This window comes from Perna viridis, chromosome 5, assembly GCF_037379345.1.
Source record: "Perna viridis isolate PV_CMFRI_1.1 ecotype Kerala chromosome 5, ASM3737934v1, whole genome shotgun sequence".
Classification (NCBI taxonomy): Eukaryota; Metazoa; Mollusca; class Bivalvia; order Mytilida; family Mytilidae; genus Perna; species Perna viridis.
This window is the reverse complement of record NC_142449.1, coordinates 36,012,132-36,037,888: the sequence shown is the minus strand read 5'-3', so window position 1 is coordinate 36,037,888 and position 25,757 is coordinate 36,012,132. Positions and strand designations below refer to the sequence as shown.

The 25,757-nt window shown below is 34.3% G+C and overlaps 2 protein-coding genes across 8 annotated transcripts; one reads left to right on the top strand and one right to left on the bottom strand.

The window, feature by feature from the left end:
* Positions 1 to 434: 434 nt before the first annotated feature.
* LOC148617264 (uncharacterized) lies at positions 435 to 20,734 on the bottom strand. Of its 7 annotated transcripts, none has more exons than XM_088584801.1 (5): positions 20,639 to 20,734; positions 4,532 to 4,765; positions 2,953 to 3,089; positions 2,335 to 2,672; positions 435 to 2,070 (listed from the first exon to the last, which is right to left on the bottom strand). In XM_088584801.1, the coding sequence occupies exons 1-5, from the start codon at positions 20,717 to 20,719 to the stop codon at positions 1,553 to 1,555; spliced, it is 1,308 nt and encodes a 435-aa protein (XP_088440927.1). In that variant the 5' UTR covers positions 20,720 to 20,734; the 3' UTR covers positions 435 to 1,552. The 7 variants fall into 7 exon arrangements, with proteins under 7 accessions (XP_088440927.1, XP_088440929.1, XP_088440931.1 ...); XM_088584803.1 differs by lacking the exon at positions 20,639 to 20,734 and adding an exon at positions 6,083 to 6,731; XM_088584805.1 differs by lacking the exon at positions 20,639 to 20,734 and adding an exon at positions 5,642 to 5,800.
* LOC148617265 (sex peptide receptor-like) lies at positions 13,491 to 16,440 on the top strand. Its single transcript, XM_088584800.1, has one exon. The coding sequence runs from the start codon at positions 13,697 to 13,699 to the stop codon at positions 14,918 to 14,920; it is 1,224 nt and encodes a 407-aa protein (XP_088440926.1). The 5' UTR covers positions 13,491 to 13,696; the 3' UTR covers positions 14,921 to 16,440.
* Positions 20,735 to 25,757: the final 5,023 nt, after the last annotated feature.

The window sequence follows — 25,757 nt, the reverse complement described above, 5'->3', positions numbered from 1 at the left end:
CCCCGCTTTTCAGAACACTTCCTTTAAAAAACTTCTAGTTCCGCTCATGATATGCCGCAAGAGACTTTTTGTACCTTTTTTGCTTTTGTACGATTGTATCATTGGATCTATTATCAGGAACATAAAAATAATGAATCATATAGCAATTGAGCTATCTGAAACCTTAGCTTTTTAGTATCTGAATCTTGCACCATGCAGGATGGGTCATTACTCGAGTTAAAGACTCAGCAATATAACTAAAGGTATAATTGTCGTATAAAAATGGATTTTTTTTTCGTATTTTTGCACTTCTCGTATATAGGGTTTGTCTCATGTCCAATATGTTCGATTGTTTGTTTTGTACTGATTTTTTTGTGTCGTGGTTTTTCTAAAAAGGCTTTTAATATTAGTATTTTAATATCAGAAACTAAAGCTATCATAAATGTTAAGTCAAATTAAGAGTTTCAATACTTTATTAATAAATATTTTCGTTTCCAACATTTCTTTACATACAAATGCACTAAAAATATCAATCATATTTGCATAGTCAATCTGCAAGAAAATAAAATACATACTCAAAATACTTCTATTGCAGTTCCCAACTATCTACATGCATTTCCTTTAAAATGCTTTCCACAAATAATGAATTGGGTCAACCACAATCAAAAACATAATGAAACAATATTTAAATATTTAAAAATTTAAGTAGCCGTCCACCTTAGAACCATGCCAAGTAGGATATACGTGATTTACATTATTCCGGAAATGGTCACTTATTTGTGGAATTTTATTGATGGAAAGAACAATGATCTTTCATAGTGAAAAAAAAGTTGAGGTGAAAGTTAAAATGGAATGTGTTTACAAAGTTTCCCTTTGAAAAAAAATGATTCTACTGTTTCCCCCTCCACTAGGAAAAAGATGAGTAGAAATAACTAGTGAATTTCAATACAGGGAAGAATTCTCCAAAACATAAAATAAAAATATGCGATCTTTCCACTAATAAATCATCCCCAGCCTGTAGGTATTACGAATGTACAGCTACTTAAATATTTAACAGATTTCAAATAATTCACCAACAACTTGCACATGCAAAACGATCTTAGCACCTACCGATGTCGAAGCACCATAAAAACATTAAAATTCTCTTCAAAATTTCAAACAGTCGTAATACTGATAACAAATTGGTGTATAAACGATTAAAAAGCCTTTTATAAACTCATGAGCAAAGTGACTTTACATCAACTAGAAAATAATGCCAAGCAAAGTTCTTAAAAATAAACTAAGTTTTTAAGCTTTTCAATGTACACATGAAATGTCATAATATCATTAATAATAATAAAATTGTATATACATAACAGGTTGCATAAACGTAACAGCAATAATTGGCAAGAAATGTTACTTAAAATATTTTTAAAATGAAGTTTGAGTAAACATTACATCATATTGAAAAAAAACGCTTTTAATAATGCTCTGAAAATCAAATCGATCTTTTGTTATTGAACACCAATGGTAAAATCATTTTCACAGGACTAGAATTAGAAAATTTGAGACATTAAGCATCAATGAGTATACCCTATTCGATTTCTATCTGATTGTTAATGTTCATTGCTGAGCCTATCAACTCTGATATGGACCATATTTTTGTTTTGCCACTAGCTGGGTCTGTTGTTGTATGAGTGTCAAAAGTGTTGTAGCCCTGTTGGTAACCAGCCAGACCTTTGTCATCCGGATTATCGTACATCGTAAACCCGGAATTCTGTACGTTATATTGAGGTTCGTAGTAGTTTTGTTGGTACAGATTAGCGTCAGTGTCACAATAACTATTATATGGCACATAGTAATTTTCTTGGCTGTAATGATTATTCATACCACCATTCATGCCGTTCATGGCGCTGTGATCGTTGCCGTAGTGATGGTTGATGGGCATGGTGACTGGTTGAGGATTGTAGACAGGCTGTGGTGGTGGATTGCATGAGAGTTGCTTCTTCATCGTCGACATGAAAGTATCAAATCCTGGGAGACGAGAGTCTTTCGTGCTTGTAGAATGTGGTATCGCTGGAAGTGGTGCTGATGTCAGAGGTGCTGATGATACTGAAAAAGTAAAATGTTAGAATTAAAAACAGTTCGAGTTTACTACCTTGATCGAAAAATAATAAATAAAAACTTCTATAAATAAACAAATGCTAAACTAAATACCAACAAAAACGCAGTCTGTTGTATACCATTACGATCATATTATAATGTGATAGCTCTTATATGTATCCAGTATATCCGCTAAACCTTAACAGGATTACGCTTTTATTATCATAAGTTGATGATTACTGACCCAATGAATTTTTGGAAAAAGCATCTTACCTGGATTGCTTTGTATGGATTTTCTTGAGTCTTGTGATGAGGCGTCTCGGCTATCTTCGCCATCTTCATCCTCGTCACCGGAACCAGCCGAATCACTATTGTCGGATGATCCTCCGCCACCTTCTTCTGCGTTCTCCTTCTTCATTCTACGTCTTGCATTGGCGAACCAGGTACATACTTGGGTCATGGTCATCTTAGTAATTTGTGTGAACATTATTTTCTCTTGTTTAGATGGGTATGGACTTTTTCTGTGTTCTCTCAACCAGGCTTTTAGCACCCCTGTTGCTTGTCTTGTGTCCACCTTTTTACCTGGATTGACATCGTAAACATTCTTTTGCCTACAAAGAAATGAATTCACATTTCATAAGTGTTGTCTTAAATTAATAGTAAGCAAATTCCTAAATATTATACATAATTCGCAGGTAGATGATAGGGTACAATAAATAAGTCGGCTTAAAAACAGAAATACATGTACTTATGCTTCTAGGTATATTTGTGAATGAGACAAGTTTAAACTGAATTGGTTAAATGCAATGAGAAAAAAATCATATATAAACATATGCATTGGCTCTTCGCTACATTATCATTCATAAGAAAGTGTGAAATGGGAATACTTACATATTCATGTAGTCGTGGACTTGTGGTTTCATTAAAGAATCAAAGGTCGGAGTAGATGACTTGGTTGGTCCTAACCCTCCAGGTGTGAACCCTGAACTCAACATGGCTAAGCTCTCTAAACTGGATTCTGGTCGTGCCTATATGAAAATAATAAAACTTGATGTACTCGGAAGAAATCATAGGAATAATAATGTAAGATTCTATAAATAACTACAGCTAGGATCCCTAAAATCCAGGACTTGACTTGCGTGGTATTGAAAGAATTTGATATACGATGTACATGTATATTTGTACACATCTGGTAAACTAAACTGTTGATTTAATTTTGTTTTGTGTGATATCGTGCATTGTACTACATGTAATATCATATATAGACACAGGTTGCTATCTCACAATAAATTCTGGGGACAAGAGATGTCGATGAAAAGGGTGGAAAGTCCAGGATATTGATATATGTACTTTCAACGGTCCTGGGACAGAAATTGATGGAAAAGGACCTCGGACCTACACTTAATTCTCATTCCTGTTAAATTTAAAAATGCAAGACTTTTTAAGTCCACTGTCCAGGTCGAGGCTTATATATGGACCGTTTCTTGCACGATGGTTGAGGTCGCATTAATCAGAGAGATTGAGATGGTCGCTTTTACTCGATTATACCAGTGTAGATTAAGACCTTAAACCGAGAAAACCCATTCTAATTAATTAGTCAAATCAAGATAGCCTTCTAAAGAGGGAAATTATTTGATGTTTGGCTGTATAGACAATGTGTAATAAAATATTCTTACGTTTCATAATAGCTTTAAAAATCAACTATACGTGGTTAGGTGCACAAAATGTTAGTCACGATCTTTATATGAATAAAACGCCCTCAGAAATTAAATTTATATTGAAGATACCTTTCTAAATAATCTACACTCTTAATGTGAAACAAAAACTTATTTATTTTCCACACAAGTAGTCATTTACTGAATTTATAATCCTGGAAAGGGTTTTGGATGAAAGATGTCCTCATTGTAGCATAAAACGGGACTGTTTTATATCTTACTTCACATTAAATTTACCATGAAATCGACGAACCGTAAAATAATGTAGATCTTTTCCTTTGCATATAAATTTTCTTTTCAGTTCAGAAACTATAAACAAAAGCCGCTTGGATTCGTTTAATGATGTAACGCGTGACCTTTTCGCTTATCAATCAAAAGTTCGTTCTCTGACACAACTATTGCCTGACAGCTCGTTGCAAAATTTGCGTAACATTCCGTGACTGTCGCTTTGTTTATGAAAAATGTTTATTCCTCATATACTTACCAGAAACACTTGGAAGACCAAATTTTGAAATACGAAAAAAAAATGGATTAAATAAAATCGGATCTACCCCCTCCTACTTACAGGCGAAGTTCAACGTCAGCACCTCTCTCAAAACCGGAAGAAGCGTCTCTTATTTGTCACTAAACTTCCGATGGACATCCGAACAGATTCATAACAGGAAAGAGACTAAGTTTTAGTAGAAAAATACACAGTCGAAAATTTCACATAGTAATCTTAAGAACAATTTCTTATCAGTTTTCAAGTGTCTTACCTGTGGGCCTCGAACACCCTTTCTTTCAGGTGAATTAACTCTGAGATATGCTGAATTATAGAGCGCTGGTTCTTTAATATCTGGGTTGTGTTGCATAGACGATACAATGGGCTGCTGCTGTTGTTGCTGTTGTTGTTGCTGCTGCTGTGGGTCTGTTGGTCTGTTATAACACTGACAAATCAATCGGTTCGTGAATGGTTCGACGACAGATGGGCAAGAAGGATTCTGGCATATCTGAAACGGAGGGAAAGAGGTTTTAAATAAATCCATTAATTTTCACTACACTGTCTCGTGGTCCTCATGGTGGCGTTGTGGCTACATGCTACGTTTCTGTTTAAAAAAGCCTAGATAATATCATATCTGTTTATCATACATCCTAAACACTTACTACACAGCTCATACACAACTGTACGGCAACTGTTTCGACTTCCTACTAGTCCGTTTCGATAACCCATTGAAAAATATCACGTTTAAGTTTTCAATATCCGGGATATTTGAGTCAAAGCTCGTAAACACAAGATTAAATGGGTCCCGGAGTATTCTAAAAGCCTCTTTCCTGGATTACGACACAAAATACTCTAGTCAGCTTATTTGATTTAACTTTTTTTTTTAGAGATGTTTCATTTAAAATACACAGTGTACAATATAATTCGTTCAGCATCTGCACTGGCCAACGGTATTATTTTTGTTACATGCACATTTAAATAAGTTGTGATAGTATTAAAGCCGTGTTTCAATGATAAAAAACATGCATCACAAATCTATTGAAAAACACAACTTCGCAGATATGATTATAGTCCATAAATGGAAATAAGCATCATAAAATGCCCATGATAGTAATATGATTAATTGATAAATTAATGTTACTTGTACCTCGACAATCTGACCCCATCAATGGAAATATAATTCGCGTAAAAGTATATGATGGTTTGCCATTAAAATCCCCTAGGTTTTGTACTAACGAGTGCATACATTGTATGAGTAATGTGTATATACGTTATAATACATTTCAAGTGTACACAAACCCAGTTACACGGAAGACCACTCAAAGCAAGTGACATTGATTCATGGGATAATAGAATGGGAAATAGATATAAAAACATCTCCTACCTACAGGCGCACCCCCATGTCTCCAGAAAGCAATAAAAACTGACCAACGTATACGGTGCAGCGTTGAACAAGAAAAATCAATTACTCCCGACTTCCGGAAACAAGAGCTATACGCTTATACAACGACGACCTTTTCCAGTGTCAAATGTGGATATATGTGTTCGGTAGTCTATTTTGAAGCTTCCGGATGTATCAATTTTATATAAACACTTCTCTCATCAAATTTTGCTCGGTCAATGCCATGTAAAATTATGTATCATTTTTTTTTCTTAATAGCTGATTATTGTGGAGGCAAAACTATCAAATTTGATGCGCAGATACTTGTAAAGCCGATAATACTAACTGAACGTTTGATTTCCGATTTGAATTTGATTTTAATTGTCAAATAGAAGTTATCTCTCCTAAAATGATTGATATTTGAATAAATTAGATCTAACATACCATATGTTTTTGTGTATCCGGTCCTTCTCCTTGCGGGATTACCCTATTTTCCTCCGCAAAGTACATCATTGAATTTTAAATTTAACTATCTCAGTACACAAATTGAATAGGTCCAAAAATAAGTGTCCAGTCTATTATTGAAAATCCCGTTATAATAAAACACGTGTGATATATATTGAGCGAAGGTAAAGAGAGGATGAATTTAAATGATGGTTTGAACTCAAATTCTTTCCATTAAATCTCCATGAGTCGAGTAATTACTCGGAAATGGGTCACAATCGCTCAAATCAAGTAATTAATTAGAACAATCATAGAAGTAATTAATCCAATATTCCTCATTACAATTCAAACACGATTAGTAATTAGTCCTTGTAAACAAATTTTCTAATCCGTTCTATTCGCCATTGGGACCTCTCAGTCAGTCGACACACTATGTTTAAACAGTGGAAAAAGATGTCCCTAGGCCCAGAAATCACTGAACCATAACATGATGTATTGTTTTAGCTAAGGGCCATTTCAAGTCACACCAGATATGCCGGTTTTTAGCTGTCAACGATTTGGAACGGAGGATTAAATATGGAAAATTTCTATTGATATTTATGATGTTTCATGTTTTTTGTTTCAAATGCGTATTGTTGACATGTCAAAATTATTAATTACACATTGCGACGGATTATGAGATGTTAAAGATAAAAGGAAATAGGTTTAATACGGTCCCTTCCGTTTCCTGATCGTTTTTTTTTTTCTGACTTCGTGTCAACTAGTGTTATATCTCGATTTTATTTTGTAATATTTGAAAAAAAAATTGTGAAATAGAAAGAAAAAGTACAAGAAAAAAGCCATTAAGTATAACTGGGGCATTTTAAAATTAAAAATTTGCAATAAGTACACTGATTAACTACATGTGTATCATACTTTTATATGAATAAATTGCCCGATATTTTGGGGGAATCTTGTGTAAATTTTCATCAAATTTTGTACACTACATCATTTCAATGAAAAAGAAGATATAATATAAAAAAAATATGAATGTGACTACACAACTAATCCGATCCCTTGAAATATACATTGTATTAGTGTACATGTATATACATTACATGGGAAATGAATGTATTATTAAAGTTGTAAGATTTGAGCCTTCTTCAAAGAACTGGATGTTATAAAAATACTTCTAATTATTTGATTCGCTGATTCTGGGTAAGATCACTTATTATTATACTTTTGTTCTAAGACCGTACACACATGGAATTCTTCTGATATTAAAACGTGAATAAAAAATAAGCAAACTAGGTGAAATGTAATTAATTATAGGTCTCTGAGAACAACAAGCAAAAATAAAAACATAACACAAAAAAAGAAATAAAAAATCAGAAATGAGTACTGAATTTACGGAGAAGACTAGTGAATAAAGTAAAATTATGTTGTGATATTTATGAAAACTCTGAGCTACATCAGGCTTTTTCAATCCGTTTATGGATTTGCAACGATATTTTGTCAATACTTTATAATCTAAAAAAATGTATAAAAAATCCCAAATCTGAAGAAACAATTTTTTTCAAATCGTAGTTTCTGTATAAATTATCAAAATAAAATATCCGTAGCAACGATCACCGATATAGAGTTTTGGTTGGTTCGACAACAATTTTCCTTTCTACTTTAGCTCTCACTATGTATAAAGTTAAATGTCAAATACCAGTAAAGAAAAACAATTCAATACACGTATTGTTAAGTACCGTCTTGCACGTATGGTAATACAAGTACTAATAATTTGTTCTTTTCTCGACAATTTGTAAATCTGCGTTTAGACATTTTGCCAATAGCAGAATGCACACATGGTTGTTTTCCCGTAGTGTTATATTTGTTGTGTGTTGTAGGCTGAACATGTAGTTTAACATACATGTATTGGTTCTTTTTACATGTCGATTTGTGCTAATTGAGGTGATACTACATGTACATGTAATCTAAGGTCAAACAAAATTAACGTTGTACATCTACATGTACTTTTCAATGTTTTGACCTTATTAAATATATCTGCTGATACCCGGTAGCAATGACGGAATTCGATAACTGAAGGGACTGATAATAAAACATAAATACCGAACTTCATGTTCTCCACCCAACATAAGAGCTAACTCACCACCATTACGGTACCATATTAAATCAGCCCCCGCAATGCCGTGTCTGTCTTGACAATTATACAAACCGACGGACTCTATTAACAACAGTGACGTAGTATTACATCCAATATACACATGATTCACTGTTTCATTTTATTTTGCGATGCACCTAAATATAAATATTTTTTGTCGTTCTTAGGTTGATGCCAAAACGTATTTTTTTGCATTATCACACTTATCTTATGAGTTTTAAGGTGAAAATATACCATTTTCATTTTTTGGGCAATCAATTTTAAACATCATCTTCATCTAAATGAAGATCCGAATACCCAGTTCACATGAGTATTATTTCATTAATTAGAGATATCATTACATATTCGTATGCCAAGTCGTAAAGTGCAAATTTAACATTCAGGTCTAAGTTCAATGTCGAACAAACATCTCATCATCTAGAGGTTAACCAATCATACCAGACATGGAGGTGTTCTACCTTCCTTATACCAGATATGGAGGTGGTCCATCACTCATACCAACTATGGAAGTGGTCCACATTCATACCAGATAGGGTGATGGTCTAATCTCATATCAAATTAAGTGGCGGTCCTCATACTAGGTATGGAAATGGTCCGATTCTATAGCAAATTTTGAAAGACAAAGAGTTAACCGGTCGCAAGCGAGATGTTATACGTGTATATATATATATAAAGACGAAATGACTGATCAGTGACACGTGGCAAGGAGTTCTTTATTACACTAAGCTAACTGAAAACCTTTTTGAAACCTGGTGAACCCACACACTTTTCCCGCAAGATCCTGGCTACCCCCATTTAATGTTAAAAGATTGGTTAAGTTTTGAGTGTTCGCGAAATGACATAAGTTGATGCTGTAATTCATAGGCTCAAGACATTGCAATAAATAACCATTAGTGAGGAATTATGCTGCGATATGCTAATTTTGTATTAATGCAGTGCTTATGCTTTCATATATATTATAACTAATGTACTTTATAAGACACATCGTAATTTTCCTTGTCAACAGGTAAACTTCAGGTAAACCTCAGGTAAATGCGTCAGCTATCTATTTGCGGTAAATTATATTGCTCTCCATGAAGATTTTAGAATTTTCCCCAATTCATTTATTTTCGGGAGAATGTAAATTGTTTACTAATCTAGAATTGGTTTTAATTATTTTTGTTTTGTTATGTGAATTCCAGCAAAAAAATGAATGTTCACTTCCGTGAAGTGTATTTTGGTTTTCATGGCATAAACACTTTCACATGAAAGAAATAAAAAATGGCGACAGTTCATCATTTCAAATGTCAAATTATACAACTCGTCTTTCTTAAGAACTTCAGTAATGAGACGTTGATGTTTAACACAAAACCAAAGAATCGTGAACAGTCCTCGGTACTTGAAACCAAAGCGTGGGCGTTTGGACTTCACGTGAAAATATATATATGGAAACAAAAACACCAGTGACAATCCAGGGGTTTACTATCTACTCAAAATGGTTTTTTTTATTTATTTTTTTCATCATTTTGAGGTTTTAAAATGTATGTATTTTCTCAACAAAACTTGCTTATTTGGCTTAAAAATATGTGTTTAAGGTGATGATTTGGTTTTGTAACGTCAATGGCGACCCGTACGGGTCTCGGATGGTAGTAAACCAACGAATGTCGGTGACGAGCCCAACTGGTGGTGAGCCCAAACTTCGGGATATCTAACACGGTCAAAGTATATGTCTTACTAGAGGATGTGCTTGCGTTGACGCCCTGGCCATCTTACATGCCCCATAAGTTTTGGAGCGTTTCCCTCGTAGGCCAACTGAAGATTGAATGTTCATAATCTACTATAAAAGTTCTTGGCTCAATTAACTGGCTTTGTACGTGAAAGTTTTAAGCACCAGACAAAGAACGCAATAGAACCCTTTTATATAAATGCAATTCATACACTCGCAGCGCATGTGTATAAAACACCGCAAATACCGTATACCAAATAACATATATTTGCCTTACAGAGCTTAGTATCATAGTAAAAAAAGGTCCGTTTGAATTTTATTAGGTACTAATCAGACAAAATATGTAAAAGGTGTGGCACACGAAGGAAAGAAAATGAAATTTTAGTGATTATCAAAGTATTTATACCTTATTACCTCCAGAAATAACCATCAAAATGTTTATAATCTTTGCCTTTTTAAGATATTGATATGTCAAATTGTCCCGCACTTTTTACCTATATAATGTTATAAGCAGTTTTCTACGTACAATGTAACAGATACGGGAAGTATATGTTATTTCTAAACACAATCTGCAAAGTGTTGTGCTTTGCTTTTTAGCTTCTGAGAGTCTCAGTTCACTCGCAGCATTTAAGTCCATGACGCAACAGGAAATTGAAAAGACGGTGAAAGATTTGACAATAACGATAAAATTCCTGAATTTACTAATCTGAAATATTTTGTTTAGGAGTCATGGCACAGGACAGCCAAATTATCTATTCTGAATTGTGAAACGCTATTAAAATCCCCAAGTTAATGAAGTTGAACGCTAAAAAGGCCATATGCCACGGACGCCACTTCAGGCACGATGACGCAGACAGGTTAAGTTCAAAGTTCACAAACCACAAAAACTTACTTTATTTCTCTGCCTGGCACATTCGATCTGATAAAGTAGGACGTAAAGCATATTTAAATGCTTGATTTCATATTGAGAAAAAAAAATAACGTAAATGAAATAAAAAAATTAAGCCAAAGTTAAAAGTTTTAAAAGAAGGTATTTCAGACAATTCATATGACCCATGGGAGAAGAAAAAATACATACAAACGCTTTTTAAGCTCTATATTTTTGTCGGTTTTCATGAGATTTATTAAACTCACAAATGCATACATGCAGTCGAGAGCGAAAGCTGACATGGGAGGATGACATACAGTGCATTCACGAATAAGACCAGAAAAAAATCGACAAAAATGAGTATTTTAAAAATATTTTTTACGTGATATGGCTCAAACGTGTATGAATTTCGTCTAAAACAATTCGTTTAAGATCGATTTAGCCTAAGATAAACAATATATCAATTTATATGACAATTTAATTAATTCTCCACGTGAAAACAGTACACAAAAGACATTCGGATAACAAATAGTTTTGGTTTCCTGTTTATTTGTTGAATTAACCTCAACACCCTCCGTTCACTACGAACGGAAACTGGACAAGGTAACCGGATTTTCCTTTCGGAATTGCCAACCTCGTCGTACTTCATTAGCGTAAAAACTTTGCTGACATAAAAAAAGGTCACATTGAGATGCGCACTAATTACCCATACATTTTAATCGGTATTTAGAAACATAACTTTCTTGTCTAAATAAAAGCCTTCTTTTTTCTCAAGGAAATTTTAAACATATATTAACTCTTTTTGTCGATATCTTTAATAATCTTTGAATATTTATCCCTCTCGGAGCCCACAGTCGATCGTCGACTACCCCACTACCCTTCCATAGACAGAATACTAAATCCAAAAGCATAAAAGTATATAATATTGACACTTGAAATAAATCTTTCTTGATAGATCAATGTAATAGATCATTAACCACCTCGGATGGGCTTTTATGACCGATATGTCGCAATAGATGGATATGATTGATAGTACCTTACCTCAGATTCTGCCTCGGGCACTATCTTTCAAACTGTAAGATTGATATCAAATTTGATTGCCATAAATTTTTTAATCCGTTTTACTTCCTATCAATCTATTACACTCTAGACAAACTGCGTGACAGCAGTATTCGTTTTTATAAAGTAATGAATTCCACGACTTCTATGTCTGGTCACAGAAATTTAACTACCGTAACAGTTATGTCTTTCATTTCTAAAACTGTAAACAAACTAATAATGAGTTTATAAAAAAAATTATCAAATAAGAGGTCTGTTTGTTGTTTCTCCATAATCAATGTAAGAATTCAGCGACCTACGCAAATTCTTGAAATGATTTTTTTCTCTATTTCACAGAATGATATGAACAATAGAATGAGCCAAATGTGCAAACATGTTATCCTAGACTTGCTACAAGTCCCCTATATTTATATATGACAAGGAGATTATAACACCACCCCCATCATTACTAGATTTGGCTGTTTTAGAGAAGCATGTTAGGAGTTGGACTTGTATTGTAGTTTAATGTCATTCATATTTACGTAGGCACAGATCATTTTCTTCTCGAGAGGCAGGGGACTGGGAGTTTTTGTTGACTGATGATAATTATCTTCGCAGAAAGATTTTTTACAGAGACAGCCGTAAAAATTTGTAAAGTATTGTTTTCTGTCAAAAGCTCTGTTAAAAATATTTGGCGAAAATCTGGAGTCAATTTATTAAAAAAAAAATCACAGGCCCTTCCTAGCTTATAAAATGGGTGGTGTTTTAAGACTCTCATTCTGTGACGACAACCGGGGCTTCAGATTTAATAACTCGTAGATTGCCATTATCAGTGGTTGATAAAGGGTGTAACGGGTCGGATCTCCTTCTTAAGTACGAAAATTTGGCTATTAATAAAAAATATGGCAAAAGTGAACAAGTAGTAGCCTGGACCTCGTTTCAAAAATTTCTAGATACTCTGTTCTAAGAAAGACAAAAATTACGTAATTGACACGTTAATCAATAATATAATGTACTATTTTGAAAGTAAACAAAATATTAAAAAAAAAAAAAAAATTAAGTCTATATCCCTAAATGATTGAACGACTGATCCGTTTAATAGAAATTTAAATTATAATTAAAATATACTATCAGTGACCTTCGACTGGAGTTCACACCTTTGAAAGGAGCATTCCGTGTACATTTAACCAAAGCCTTTTGCGCTATTCTCAGTATTTACTGATGGAAAGCGTAATTGAGCGTTTCTTTTCAACTATATGCAACCTGTCGTATGCTTCTGCTATTGCATGGCTTAGCAGTGTTTGCATTTGCAGTATCATTCCGAAATGTGATCGGAACGGATGAACAATCCAGAAGTAATGAAACGTCTTTCTGTTGAGTTCCGAGAAATAATTAAGTAAAATACACACACGAGGGCTATCGTATGCTATGGAATTTGATACAGCATCTCAATTATTAATGAAATCACTCACAATCTCCGCAGTTTCATTAATGTCTTTTGATTACAGAATTCAGCAATGTAAACTTTACTACATTCGTAATTTTCATTTGCTAAGTGACATAGGCTGATTCAGAAGCTGTAAATTGAGTTTTCCGAAACAAAAGTGATTAATGTTGATATAATTGTGATAGCCGTATCCGAGAGGCTGACAACATATGGCTGTATTGGCGCTAGGGTCAAGTGTTGTTACATTTACGAAATTTTGCTTTTGATGTAATTATAAATCCACTCGTATGAGTTCTCTAAAGTAAATAACTGAAGTGCATCGCCGCTGTTTTGTCTGAATCGGTATATTTGATTCAAAAACTAGAATTTTCTCCGTCAGAAGCAGGACAAACTGTAAAATTACTACAATGTCAACTGAAAACAGATTTATCTCAGGCTTAGATTCGGATCTAACAAATTTGACCGAGGATATTCAAAATGTTTCTTATTTTGTGTCCAGGTACTTAAGCGGCAATTCTTCAAATTATTCCGGAAGCTTGGAAAATGATTACTACGACTACTATTATTACTACTACGATCAACCATTAACAATGGGGACGAAAGAGTGGCAAGTCCCAATATTTTCATATTTCTACCCAGGAATAGCGCTTTTGACGATTCTAGTGAATATTTTGGTCGTTTACGTTTTCGCTCGAAGGAAGATGAGATCACAAACCACGTTTATGTTATCCGTGCTTGCATGTTCGGACTCTGTGATTTGTTTTGCTGTAGCGGTGTACCATATATACTTTCATTTACTTGAAAACTACAAGCATCCGCTAGAATTCCGATGGTGCATAATGAAACATTTTCTTCATGTTTTAGAAGACACTGCAAGATGTGTATCAAATTGGATCACAGCACTTTTAGGCATTCAACGCTTTATCTGCATTTGTTTCCCTTTTAAGGCAAGGATATTATGTTCCCTTAAGGTGTCCGTAATTTCTTCCGTTGGGATAGTGCTGGTCGCAATATCAACTTACATGTATGAAGCAGTTTCCGTTAAAATCACACCCCTTCCGGTAATGAACGGAAGTACTCAATTATTCGAGAGTTGTGTGCAACGCGGCGGCTCCCGCTCAGCAGTTATCGCCAGCTACATCGGAATCGGGGTTATAGCTAAAATACTTCCTTGTTCTATTTTGTTAATTACGACAATATTGTTAGCGAGAAAACTGTGTCAGCGACAACAAGGAATAGCCGGCAATGTCAATGACGGCAGGAAGTCTTCTACGAAAATGGAAAGGTTAAATGTTTTAGTGTTTATCATCCTTGTCCTTTTCCTTCTATCTGAATTACAAGACGCCATTGTTTTCAGCATATATGTGTATGAGTTATCCAAAAATAAACCAAGAGAGGTTCTGTCGAAGGAAATCGACGAGGCATGGGATACGTGGGGCTGCCTGATTTCCTTACTAAATTACCATTGCAATTTCTGGATATTCTTTTTGATGAGCACACAGTTTCGTTCAGCATTTTACGAGACGTGCTCTTCGGCCAGAAAGCACAAACAACCCAGTTCTACTAGAGAAACACTATTATCTACCTCAACTAGTTCTGGAGCTAACAAATCACTTCGAATAAGACAATAAACAGCTGATTATTATTGAGAAGCTGCGAACCTAAAGGTGGGAGGGGGGTTCCGGTAGTTGGAGCTCCCCTTTTGTTGAGAAACATTTATACTCTATATTGTCTAAGGATTAAAAAACCTGAAAAACTCGTAAAATGATTGTTTTAATGTGCATTCCTATTCCTTCGCCAAAAAACATTTAAATGATATTTTAACTTAACTTTCGTATGAATGTTTAGACCCGAACGATTTTCTATGCCATAGGTCAAGGTCAAGGCCAAAGTCAAATTTTCAAAATGAAGGCGAGGGAATGTGCTTCGCTGCTATTATTTATGTGTTAATTTTTGCAGAGTAATTGTCAAGTAGTCTTTGGGGTGTAGTGATGTATAGTTTGAAATATCTTTATGTAATATTCTCTTAGTTTAGTAGGCATCATATGTACGCATTTCATGAGTAGGATTTATGACACTATTAATTAAGATACACATTGTATCATTACTCTGCTTGTGATAACCAAACGTGTAACACACAGACAGATCAAGTGGATGGCTCTGCCGTTGGACCCCCTCTTCTATTTGAAAATTTTGTCTATTTAGAGCTTTTAAGGGACAAACATTTGACAATTTATAGTTTGGAACCCCGCCCTTTTCCAAAATCCTTGGATCTGCGCCTGCAACATTATGTACAAGACTGTTACAGGAAACTCATTCGTCTCTGAAGAATCGACGACTGCTATGCATGAAGATTCGTCACTTGACAAATAAATAAATAAATGAAAATAAAATAATAATAATAATAATAGTAATAATGAAATGAAATAGGCTAGGTCGTTTGACGCCAAGTATCCTATGTAGGACCTACATTTCTTTTACAGTGCACGGAGTCCTTTGAAAGGTAAAACTAAAGGTACCATATTTTGCCAGTCAACTATGTTAATATTCTGAATTTTCTGGGAATATTTACATGTTTATTCACCACTTATATTACTTATACCTTCCAATCAGATCATCATATCTCTACGCTCTTTCACCCATCCTCTTTCATTGGAAAATATGTCTTTTTCGTGTGTAAAATTAACAAAACATGATAAATAAAATGTCCTAGCATCCCTCATCTTAGGAACCCAGGCGGGAACCCCTCCTCTTCAAAGTGTTTGGGTCCTCCTTTAAGTTTCTTTTACTAGTGACATATGATATTTTAAAAGTAATGTCATATACTTATACAAAGACCTGTTTAAGTAAGACAAACTGTAACTTCCGCCGAGCAGCTGTTCAAGGCTAATTGAAAATATAAAAAAGCTTAAAAGCATGGTTTACTTTTTGAACACCAACTCAACTGATTTACGGTTTTCGCCCAAAATTATATATTTCGTCAAAAGTGTTTTTCCCCTCAATTATCAACTTTTAATTGTATCACTTCATTTTCTTTTCTATTAAGTTCCCATATTTATAAACATGAGCGACCAAACGGTAGATGAAACTGTCGTTTGGTTATAGTACAACTTATTTTTTTTTTCAATTATTCTGAGGGAATAATTGTAGAAATCACGCAGATGAAATTCCAATAAGAGAAAAAAATAATAGGAAAATGAACATTTTTCTTATGAAATAGCAAAATACAGGGGCGGATTCAGGCGGGGGCGTGGCGGGCGTGCGCTCCCCTAAAATTTGCAAAGGATGGGTTGTCAGGGGTAGATTTAGGCGGTTTTAAGTTGAAACTTTAACTTCTCGCTAATTTACCACAAAAGATACCTACATTACACCCACTCTAGTAGAATATATTTCAAAAATTTAACCTAAAAAATTTTTAACTGTGCGTCCCCCTAATCTGAAATCCTGGACCCCCTGAAATACTGTTGTATTGTATGGAGTGGCTGTGGCTCCGGAGGATTAGACAAAATTCTTCAACTCCAAAAAACGGGCTATCAGCCTCATTCTAGATGCTGAACCCTTTCCTCCATCAGAACCCTTGTTAAAAAAAATTAGGAATCGTGAAAGTAGAAACAAGGATCACAAATACCTATTAATCTATAAATCTCTCCATGGGGAAGCACCAAGTTACATATCAGAAAAGTTTAACTGTTTCAAGAAACAAACCTTATTCACTAAGAAATGCTGAAGATGGAGATTTGATAGTTCGAAAAATTAAAACTGAACTTTTCAGACATTCATTCTTATATTCTACGTCTGTCTTGTGGAATAAGTTACCCAAATATTTACGTAACCAAGGCACTGGCAAGTCATTCAAGATCAATCTAAAGAAGTACCTTAACACTTTTGAATAGAGTATCTTAAAAGAGAAAATTGTTGCTGCTTACACTGTTTTTTTAATTTTCTATATTGTATTGTCTTAAAGTGATTTGGTATTGTCAAATCGGCTTTTGTTTTTGTGTTGTGTTGTTTATTTTTAATTTTTAATTTTTGTGTGTGAGGGCCTCAGGGAAGATTAGCTTGTAAACTAACTGTGTAACCCTCTTGAAATAAAGATTTTATTATTATTATTATTATTATTATTGTTATTATTATTATTATTATTATTATTATTATTATTATTATTATATACTTCTATTTAATGCATGTGTGGCTACGAAATAAAACTGACTAACATGACCGAAACTATGTATATGTGATATTATAAACCACACTTTGGTAAGTGTGGAGTATATAGTGACGTTTCGTTGCAACTACTTATCTTAGCCACTTGAAACTTGATATGGGTATGTGAAATCGATTGGATTTCAGACTTCAGTGACATTGATTCCTGTTTGGTGGCTTTGTTCATATTTTGACCATACGGTTTCTATGTTGGGGAGCATAGAGGGGAGAGGGATCGTTAATAAATTTATTATTTCATACAAACGGTTAATGTTCAAAATTTACCACAGCAATGATTTTCTCTGTTGCGCTGCATACATTTTTTTTCTGGGAATATTTTTTTTTGTATACAGCAACTGGTCAAAAGTAAGAAGCATTTAATGTTTTGTGTTTGCTGGGCAAAGCTTGATTTTTACACTTCCAACAGAAAGAATCTAATACATTTTGGATACTCCTACAATGTAAGAGGTTGGAATTCCTCCATACTCCGTTAGGATGGCACCAAGTCAGAAATAGCTTGCCAGACAACCTCTAGCACGGCTGGAGTACATTTTGAACAGATTCTAATAACTATTATAAAGCTCGCGATTGTCAGTGATACGTGTACAGCATAATGGCAACAGACGCACAATTATTGTTTACATAGTGTTTCACATATTGTTTTCACTGACATTTTTGTTGTTGTTTGCGGGGGGGGGGGGGCAGTATGATTCGTTTTCCCGCTGATCTCCAGACTCTGTGGTAATGCTTAAATGTCCCCCGGAGCACCAAAATAATCCATAAAACTGGCATTTTATTTAATTAAACATTATTCCGTATTGGTATTTATTTAATTTAATCTATATTCTTGTAAAGCATTCCGAAGATTTTAAAGCTCTTAAATACTTCACTTTCAGTATCTTACACGACAACCAAGTAGTGTTTGTCCAGTATTACTTTTTTGGTTATAAATTATTTTTTTTATATACTACACTGGACCACAGAATAATCAAGTAACATTTAGATTTAACTTCAGTTATAGATTTAATGAAAAGTAGATTTGTCATGAGTTAATTAGCTTTAAGGTACAGTATTGAAGTGTAGTGTATATTATTGATATTGAATTTATTTAGTTTGTCAGAGTAATTTAACTTTTTTTCTAATCTAACAGTTCATGATATTAACATTACACAACCGCGAGGATAATGAAGTATTTTTTTGTTTGTTTGTTTGAAATTATTCATTAACTGTTCAAAAGGAATTCCAGTACGATCTGGGTAATAGTCGATTTTTTTTTAAATGCACCCATTATACCGTAAATTGAAAGTTTATCTGAGTGCCGATTAGGAAGTCTTATATACATATGTATCATATATATATATATCATATATATACATTTTGATATTTCGAACAAAGGGGCCTATAAGTTTGGGTTATTGTGAATTGTTCAGTTTAATTTGATTCCGCTACAAATTAAAGATCAGAACAGCACTTTATTGATTTAAGAAGACGATCATTTTGATTGTGATTTTGGTGAGAAGAGGGTGGTAGGTTTGGTCTGGACAGACTATTTATTTTCAAAAATTTGCGAATTAATATATTTTTAAATGCTTTACGGCTAGATTATTTATTTTCATTATATTAGCCACTAGAATATGGAGGCCAGAAAAAATTAGCTTATCCCTTAGATAGTGGTTATGGATGCCAGTCAATTCATTAAAAAAATCCAGGCCAAGATATTTACATGTATTTACAAAAACTCCCAGCCCCTCCCCGTCAGAGAGCAACTGAGATCAATGCGAAACACGACACAACAGCTACAAGTAAGCAACCCATACTTCACAAAAAAAAACTGTAAACTTGAATGTGATGCAATGGTAGCGCTAAATTACACTGCAATTCGAAAGTCATGTTATGTAAGTTAAAACAAATACAAAGAAGACCAGCCGCTAGTATGACGTGTTCGACGGAGTTCTCCGGTCACGTATTCCGAAGGCTGGGGTCGCCACCATCAACATTCGTTGAATATACTAACAATTAACCCGATCGTGCAAGGCCCAAAAGGGCAGTCCAGGTCGTTAAAAATTCTCAAATCATCAAATGCTGTTCTTATCACATAAATGTGAAAGATTTAAACGCACCACAAAATGACAATGTCTTGTCCTGTGGGTTAGCGTATACAATTACATGTATAAAGATTCGAAAAATTTAGAAACTGTAAGAAAACATGAGAAATGAGTAAATTTATCAAATCTTTTTTACATGTTATGGAATCCACTATAAAAAAAAGTTCAGTGTCTCGCTGCTTATAGCATTTGTCATCATGCAAGGACCAATGAATATTTTTAAAATCTAATGACTATTTCGGTGACGCTATTGACCGTTTGATGGAAAAGTATATCTACGATAAATAATGGTGTTGAATCTATAGCCTACAAAGAAGCGTCCTAAAAGTTCGGTGAAAACAAAACAAAAGCACAAATTTATAAATGAACCCCTAGCATACTCTTTATATTCTAAAATCCTACAGCCGTTGACGTAGGTGACTCTTATAAGCAACCATTGGCGGGTACAAAAATATTCGATATGGCGGGGTACGGTGGTTGGAGCAACTGACCTACAAGGAGAAGGCGCTCCACTGATTTTTCTGTTTTTTTCTACATAATCAGTCAAACGTTTTGAGGTTAAGATTCGCCTGTGGCATAGGATATACAATGTAATTGCTCTAAAACGACTTTAAACGTACAACAATTGCAATAACATTCGACAGGCTAATAAAATAAATCTGTGAAATAAATATCCGATAGTTGTAAATATTTTTTGTATTTGATCAACCAACTCGGACCTACTCTCATATCTCATCAGCAGGCAGTTTTAGAACAATCTCGTAAGTTCAAGATCCAAAAATACTATTGAACTTATCATCTTGCAATGTTCACAAATATTATTTTCTAAAATACGCGTAAACAAAAAAAAAAATGCTGAAATACTGAAGGGAAAGGGGTATAGACCTCAATGATTTCTTAGCTGTCCTTAAGGGGATCCAATCTCACGGGGTTCAGACCATAGAAAACTAAATTCGGTCATGTTGACTAGAAAACTGCCGCGACAAAACATAAAAATACAGTTAAACTAACGAAACAGAAAAATGACTGGTAAAACTTTACCTCCAACACCTCATCATAGGCGCGTTGAAGTTGGTGAAGCATAAGACTTTCTAATGTTTCCTTTGCGATCCTATGAAACATCCATTAAGGACAATATGAACAACTTGTCTTCTGATTTTACGCGTTGACAGTTCAAAAGTCATCATTAAACAGATGTCAGACATTGATTTTTTTTTAAGTAACGTTAACCCAAGCACGCAACAGCTGGGCCAGAAACAAGTGAATAAATAGTACTATATTGTCTTTATATCTACGGAGAGTTTTGATATTGGAATATTAATTAATGACTTAAATTGTAAATACTATTAATTGCCATTAATTATATATAAATTTCTGGCATTGACAATAGCTGTGCTGTGATTCAAGATTCAGAATATCCCACGAACAACAATGCTTTTCCTATCAACATACTCCGTATTTTTGTATACAGATCAGTATTTTTATTCTTGAAAACCATTACATTCATTTCCCACTTTAATCTACAAATCAAGACCGATAACTTTTCCGATGTGTCAACTTCAAAAGTGCAACTACCAACTTGTTATGTGATATGTATCAGTTTCTCTCTGAAAATGAATGCGATTTGATGGCTTGAATCACCTCACCTGTTTGATTTTAACAAACTCAATACTGCTACGCAATGACATTTTACTCACTTCGGATTTTTTTTAAAATTACGAGCCGTTCTGTTCTCTAGAACTTAATGATGCATCACTGATAAACCATTATTTTTTCTCAGTACTACGGTGGTTTAATCTGGTTCCCTGGTCAATATCGTAAGCGATCCTAGGAGAGAAGCTTGTGGAACGAAAAATATTACCCGGGCTTCCAGGTTATAGGGTGGTTACACAAATAACATTATATTGCTCTAGTGTTCTTAAAACGAAATAAAAAAGTTAAGGTTTTAACCCCCCATTTGCAATTAAGCTCTTCGATAAACCAAAAATGCTAGATTTTGTCTAAATATTATTCTGCGATTAAAAAAGTCTTTCAAATTTCATGTGTACTATTAAAATAACGAAAATTTAACCCTCAAGAACACTTGTTTCAGGAGTTATTTTATTTACCATGATAGTTATTATGTTTAGTACTGATGAAAGAAATATAAACCCGGAACAAGTGCTTGTGTACCATTCCTAAGGCTTACATCTGAAGTGTATTTACGAAGAAAGCAAACGTATATTTGTGTTTCGTAACTTTTGACTCCGCGATGCTAATTTTGCATATTTTTTATTTCCTGGGGATCTGAGTTTACAGTACTTGAGTAAGTAAAAATTCAATTCAGATTTAAAAAAATAAAAGCTTCGCCATGCAAGCGCAGCATTATACGACCGAAGTGGTCGAACCTTGAACAGTTTGGGCAAGTGTGGACACGATATAAGGTTTTGATGCACTTAAGCTTAATGACTTACAGTTTATTATGGACACAACAAATGGTTTGGACATTCTATTGCACACAATTTTAAATTCAATCAAAATTTCGAAATTGGGCCAAAAATTAAAAAAGTTGATTTTTTTAAGTGTGGCCCCTTTGACCAGTTATAATTCGAAAACCGTAAGTGATAACTGAAAGCTGATTAAAAACACAGGCAGGGATTTTTATGAGGAATCCAATGAAAAAAAATCGAAATCGGACCAAACATAAAAAAGTCGATTTTTTCGGTTGTGGCCCACTTGACCCCTTATAATTCGAAAACCCTAAGAGACATCAGAAATTTGATTAAAAACGCAGGCAGGGATTTTTATGAGAAATCCAATGGGAAAAAATCGAAATCGGACCAATAATAAAAAAAAAAGTTTATTTTTTTGGGTGTTGCCCAACTTTGACCTCTTATAACTTGAAAACAGTCCAAAAACATATAAAACCTGCTTGATACATTTGTTTACCAGAATTAAATAAAAATGATAAAAAAAAAACAAAACAAAACAAAAAAAAAAACAAACAAACAAACAAACAAACGTTGTACATGGGTTTTAATAAACACCTATTTTGACCAATATCAGCTTAAGAAAATAATTTCCTTATTTCCCGCCAATTTTACTTGGTTAAAATCAATACTCTTCACTTCCTGTTTATAAATGGTAAAATATTTATGATAGGATGGATAATTTGACTTATAACTGTGTTAAAATGAAAATATTTATCACATTTTATCCATACTGACACATTACTGCACGAAATAAATTCCCTAAATGTAAATTTATTACTAAATATCTGTCAAGGCCAAAAAGGAGTCCCTTAATTCTTGAGTTGATATTTAGACTAGATCTTAATTCTATAGACCCTTTTGTGTTAACTGTAGGATAGTCGATGAGCATGCGTAGAGCATGCTCAATATACACTTCCGCGAGGAAAATTCTTTTGTTCTACCCAAGCCCTACCTCGCGGAAGTGTATATTGAGCATGCTCACCAACTTACCACAAAAGGGTCTATTTGCGTAAATAATAGAATGTTATTGAGCAGATAAATTGAAAGAAACATATTTACTTGTTAGAAAGAGGTATTGAAAGATATACAGGGAATTACATTTGAACTATATTTTTATATAGTGTTCAGAAATAGTAGGGAAGTTCCAGTGATTGACCGGTGACATAAGGTATTTTGATCCTAAAGGATCAGAATCCCAAAAATGACATCGGCAGGTACATTGTAACAGCAGCAAAAGCGACACTTAAACCTTTGACATAATATTGACATTACACACCCGAGGCGCTTCCGTGCAAAATTTAGACCACCTATGAGATTTAAAAAAAATACTTTGCAGTGAACGTTTGTTGAAATGTTAAATGCATCCCTCACTTTTCTTCTCGGAGGGGGATGGGGGCTGGGATTTTTCTCTCTTTCGCGCAAGCCGGAGTTAAAGATTGGGGAAAATTTAAATCATATTTTTTCTGTCCTAGGTGGAGTAAAAAATTGCTCAAGTTTGGAATTTGTTTTTCTCCAAAGTAATCCCAGCCCATCACTTTAAAAATGGTCGGTGCCTTATATAAAAGACATAACATTTTTTGTTCTTACCTTCAATACCAGGATTTGGTTGTATTACTCAATGTTTTTATTGTCCTGGTGATAATCACGTCGTGTTGAGTGAATTTAGGGAAAAACGTGATAGAAAAAAAAGACATACTTAGAACTATGGTTTTCGGCGATACATATTTTTACACGTGTATTGCGCACTTTTCTTCGTGTAGGTCAATGAACTTCGAATGTATCCCTAGTTTCTGCCCGATTAACATTTGCTGAACGAGATAGTGGTCAGTTCAGAGCATAGTTTTTTTTATGAGTCAACTAACACCATTAAATCGGTTTAGCTAAATTTGCTGAAACTCACACTTGGTGAGTTTCAATCATAGGCGTGGTGATCATGTTGACTATGATGTTATACGCGTAACGGGTATCTGTTAAAAAAAAACAAAAAAAAAACCATCCCAATTGTAAATGATGAGTTACATATGACAACGGAAATGTAGACGAACCAATGCAAGGCGTAGTGGTATATATAGGCGAAACGACCCGAGGCAAACAGGTTTCACTCTTCACGTTGACGTACTCCCAAACAGTTAGAGAGCGGAAACGCTCTCGGACCCACGTGGGGTCTGGGAGTAGGCCAGAGCGTCAACAGAGCAGCCCAGCCGCTAGTAGGACATACTCTGAGGGAGTTCTTCGGTTGGGTATCCCAAAGGCTGGGCTCCGCTACCTCCAACTACTAACAGATATTTACATGCAGAATCCCCGTAAGGGGCGGTCGTGCGAGACCCGTAAGGAAAGTCAAGATCGTAAAAACCCGCAATCATCACCGAGGCGAACAGGAAAGTAGGCGAAACGACTCAGAAGGCAAACGAGTTTCGTGGCATAAAAAACGCTTTAAATATAAAACCTTGTAATGCTACAGGTATTGATTCATTTCACTTTTTTCTGTTGAGCCTTGATAGTGATGTTGATTCAGCTAATACACACAGGTTGGGTCATGGTTTACGTCATTAATTCTCTCCAATTAGCCGTGATAACATGCTACCCAAGCGACTTCTACGTACATGTATTTTGAAAAAAAAATCGAATTTACCAGCTGTGTAGGCTTCATCAAGGCTTGTCCACTGCGTTTTCAAATAAGCTTTACACAGACTTGTTCATATCAGAAAGGCTTTATATCGACTTGTTCATTCAGAAAGGCTTTATACAGGATGTTGGTGAGGTTTTCAGATAGGCATTATCAAGGTTTTCAGATGGGCTTTATTGAGACTTGTTCGTTTTCCGATAGGCTTTTATTATTCAGACTTGTTCATAGGGTTTTCAAATATGCTTTATTCAGACTTGTTCGTGTCGTTTTTAGATGTACTTAACACAGACTAGATAATGTTGTTTTAAGATCAGATATAGGCTCTATCCAGGTGTCGTTTTCAGATAGGCTCTTCAAGATTTGTTCATGACGTTTTCAGATCCAGTTTTTTTTCGTGTCGTTCTCAGATTGATATAGGTTTCCTCTGACTCGTTCATGCCCTTGTCAGATGGACTTATCCAGACCTTTTCATGTTGTTTTCAAACATTTTTGTTCACTTTTTTGCTTATAAATCATCAAATTTTACACCAGCCACACAGTATTTTTATCTTTCTACTTAAGTAGCTGTCTTTGTAAGAATCATGCAAAATCTGAAAAAAATGTGATACACCCCAAACAAAGGCTACATATTTTTATTTTTGTAATTAAGTTGTTTTATTGGTCTACACTATGAAATGTGTAATTATTCATTCAAATCTGCCTGCTCTTATGCAATAATCAACATTGAAAATCCAATATATTTTATTGTATTTAAGTGTCATTTACAGAATTATCTCCCTTAGTTTTGAAATCTACAGTGCATTCTGTATAATTTTTATCTCCTAAGAACATGGACATATGAAAAACTAAATGTTTATTTCTGTTTATTATGGTAATTCAAACAAAATATCAAAAATAAAAATATGTAAGCATCTTACCCATGAATCACATTTCGCATGAATCTTAGCTGGAGTGCTACTTATTACTATAAGTACCAAAAGAATTTGCACCACTTATTGTTATTAGAACAAGTACAGATTTTTACAAGGCATTTTTTTACTATGACACATTTTCATTTTTTCCT

Excerpts from the sequence above, each read along its gene's own strand:
- LOC148617265 (XM_088584800.1), top strand. The coding sequence starts at position 13,697 with ATGTCAACTGAAAACAGATTTATCTCAGGCTTAGATTCGGATCTAACA.
- LOC148617264 (XM_088584801.1), bottom strand. The coding sequence starts at position 20,719 with ATGTTTCATAGGATCGCAAAGGAAACATTAGAAAGTCTTATGCTTCAC. Across the intron at positions 3,090-4,531 it reads AGGGTGTTCGAGGCCCACAG|GCACGACCAGAATCCAGTTT; the intron begins GTAAGACACTTG and ends ATTTTCATATAG. Across the intron at positions 2,673-2,952 it reads GTCCACGACTACATGAATAT|GCAAAAGAATGTTTACGATG; the intron begins GTAAGTATTCCC and ends ATTTCTTTGTAG.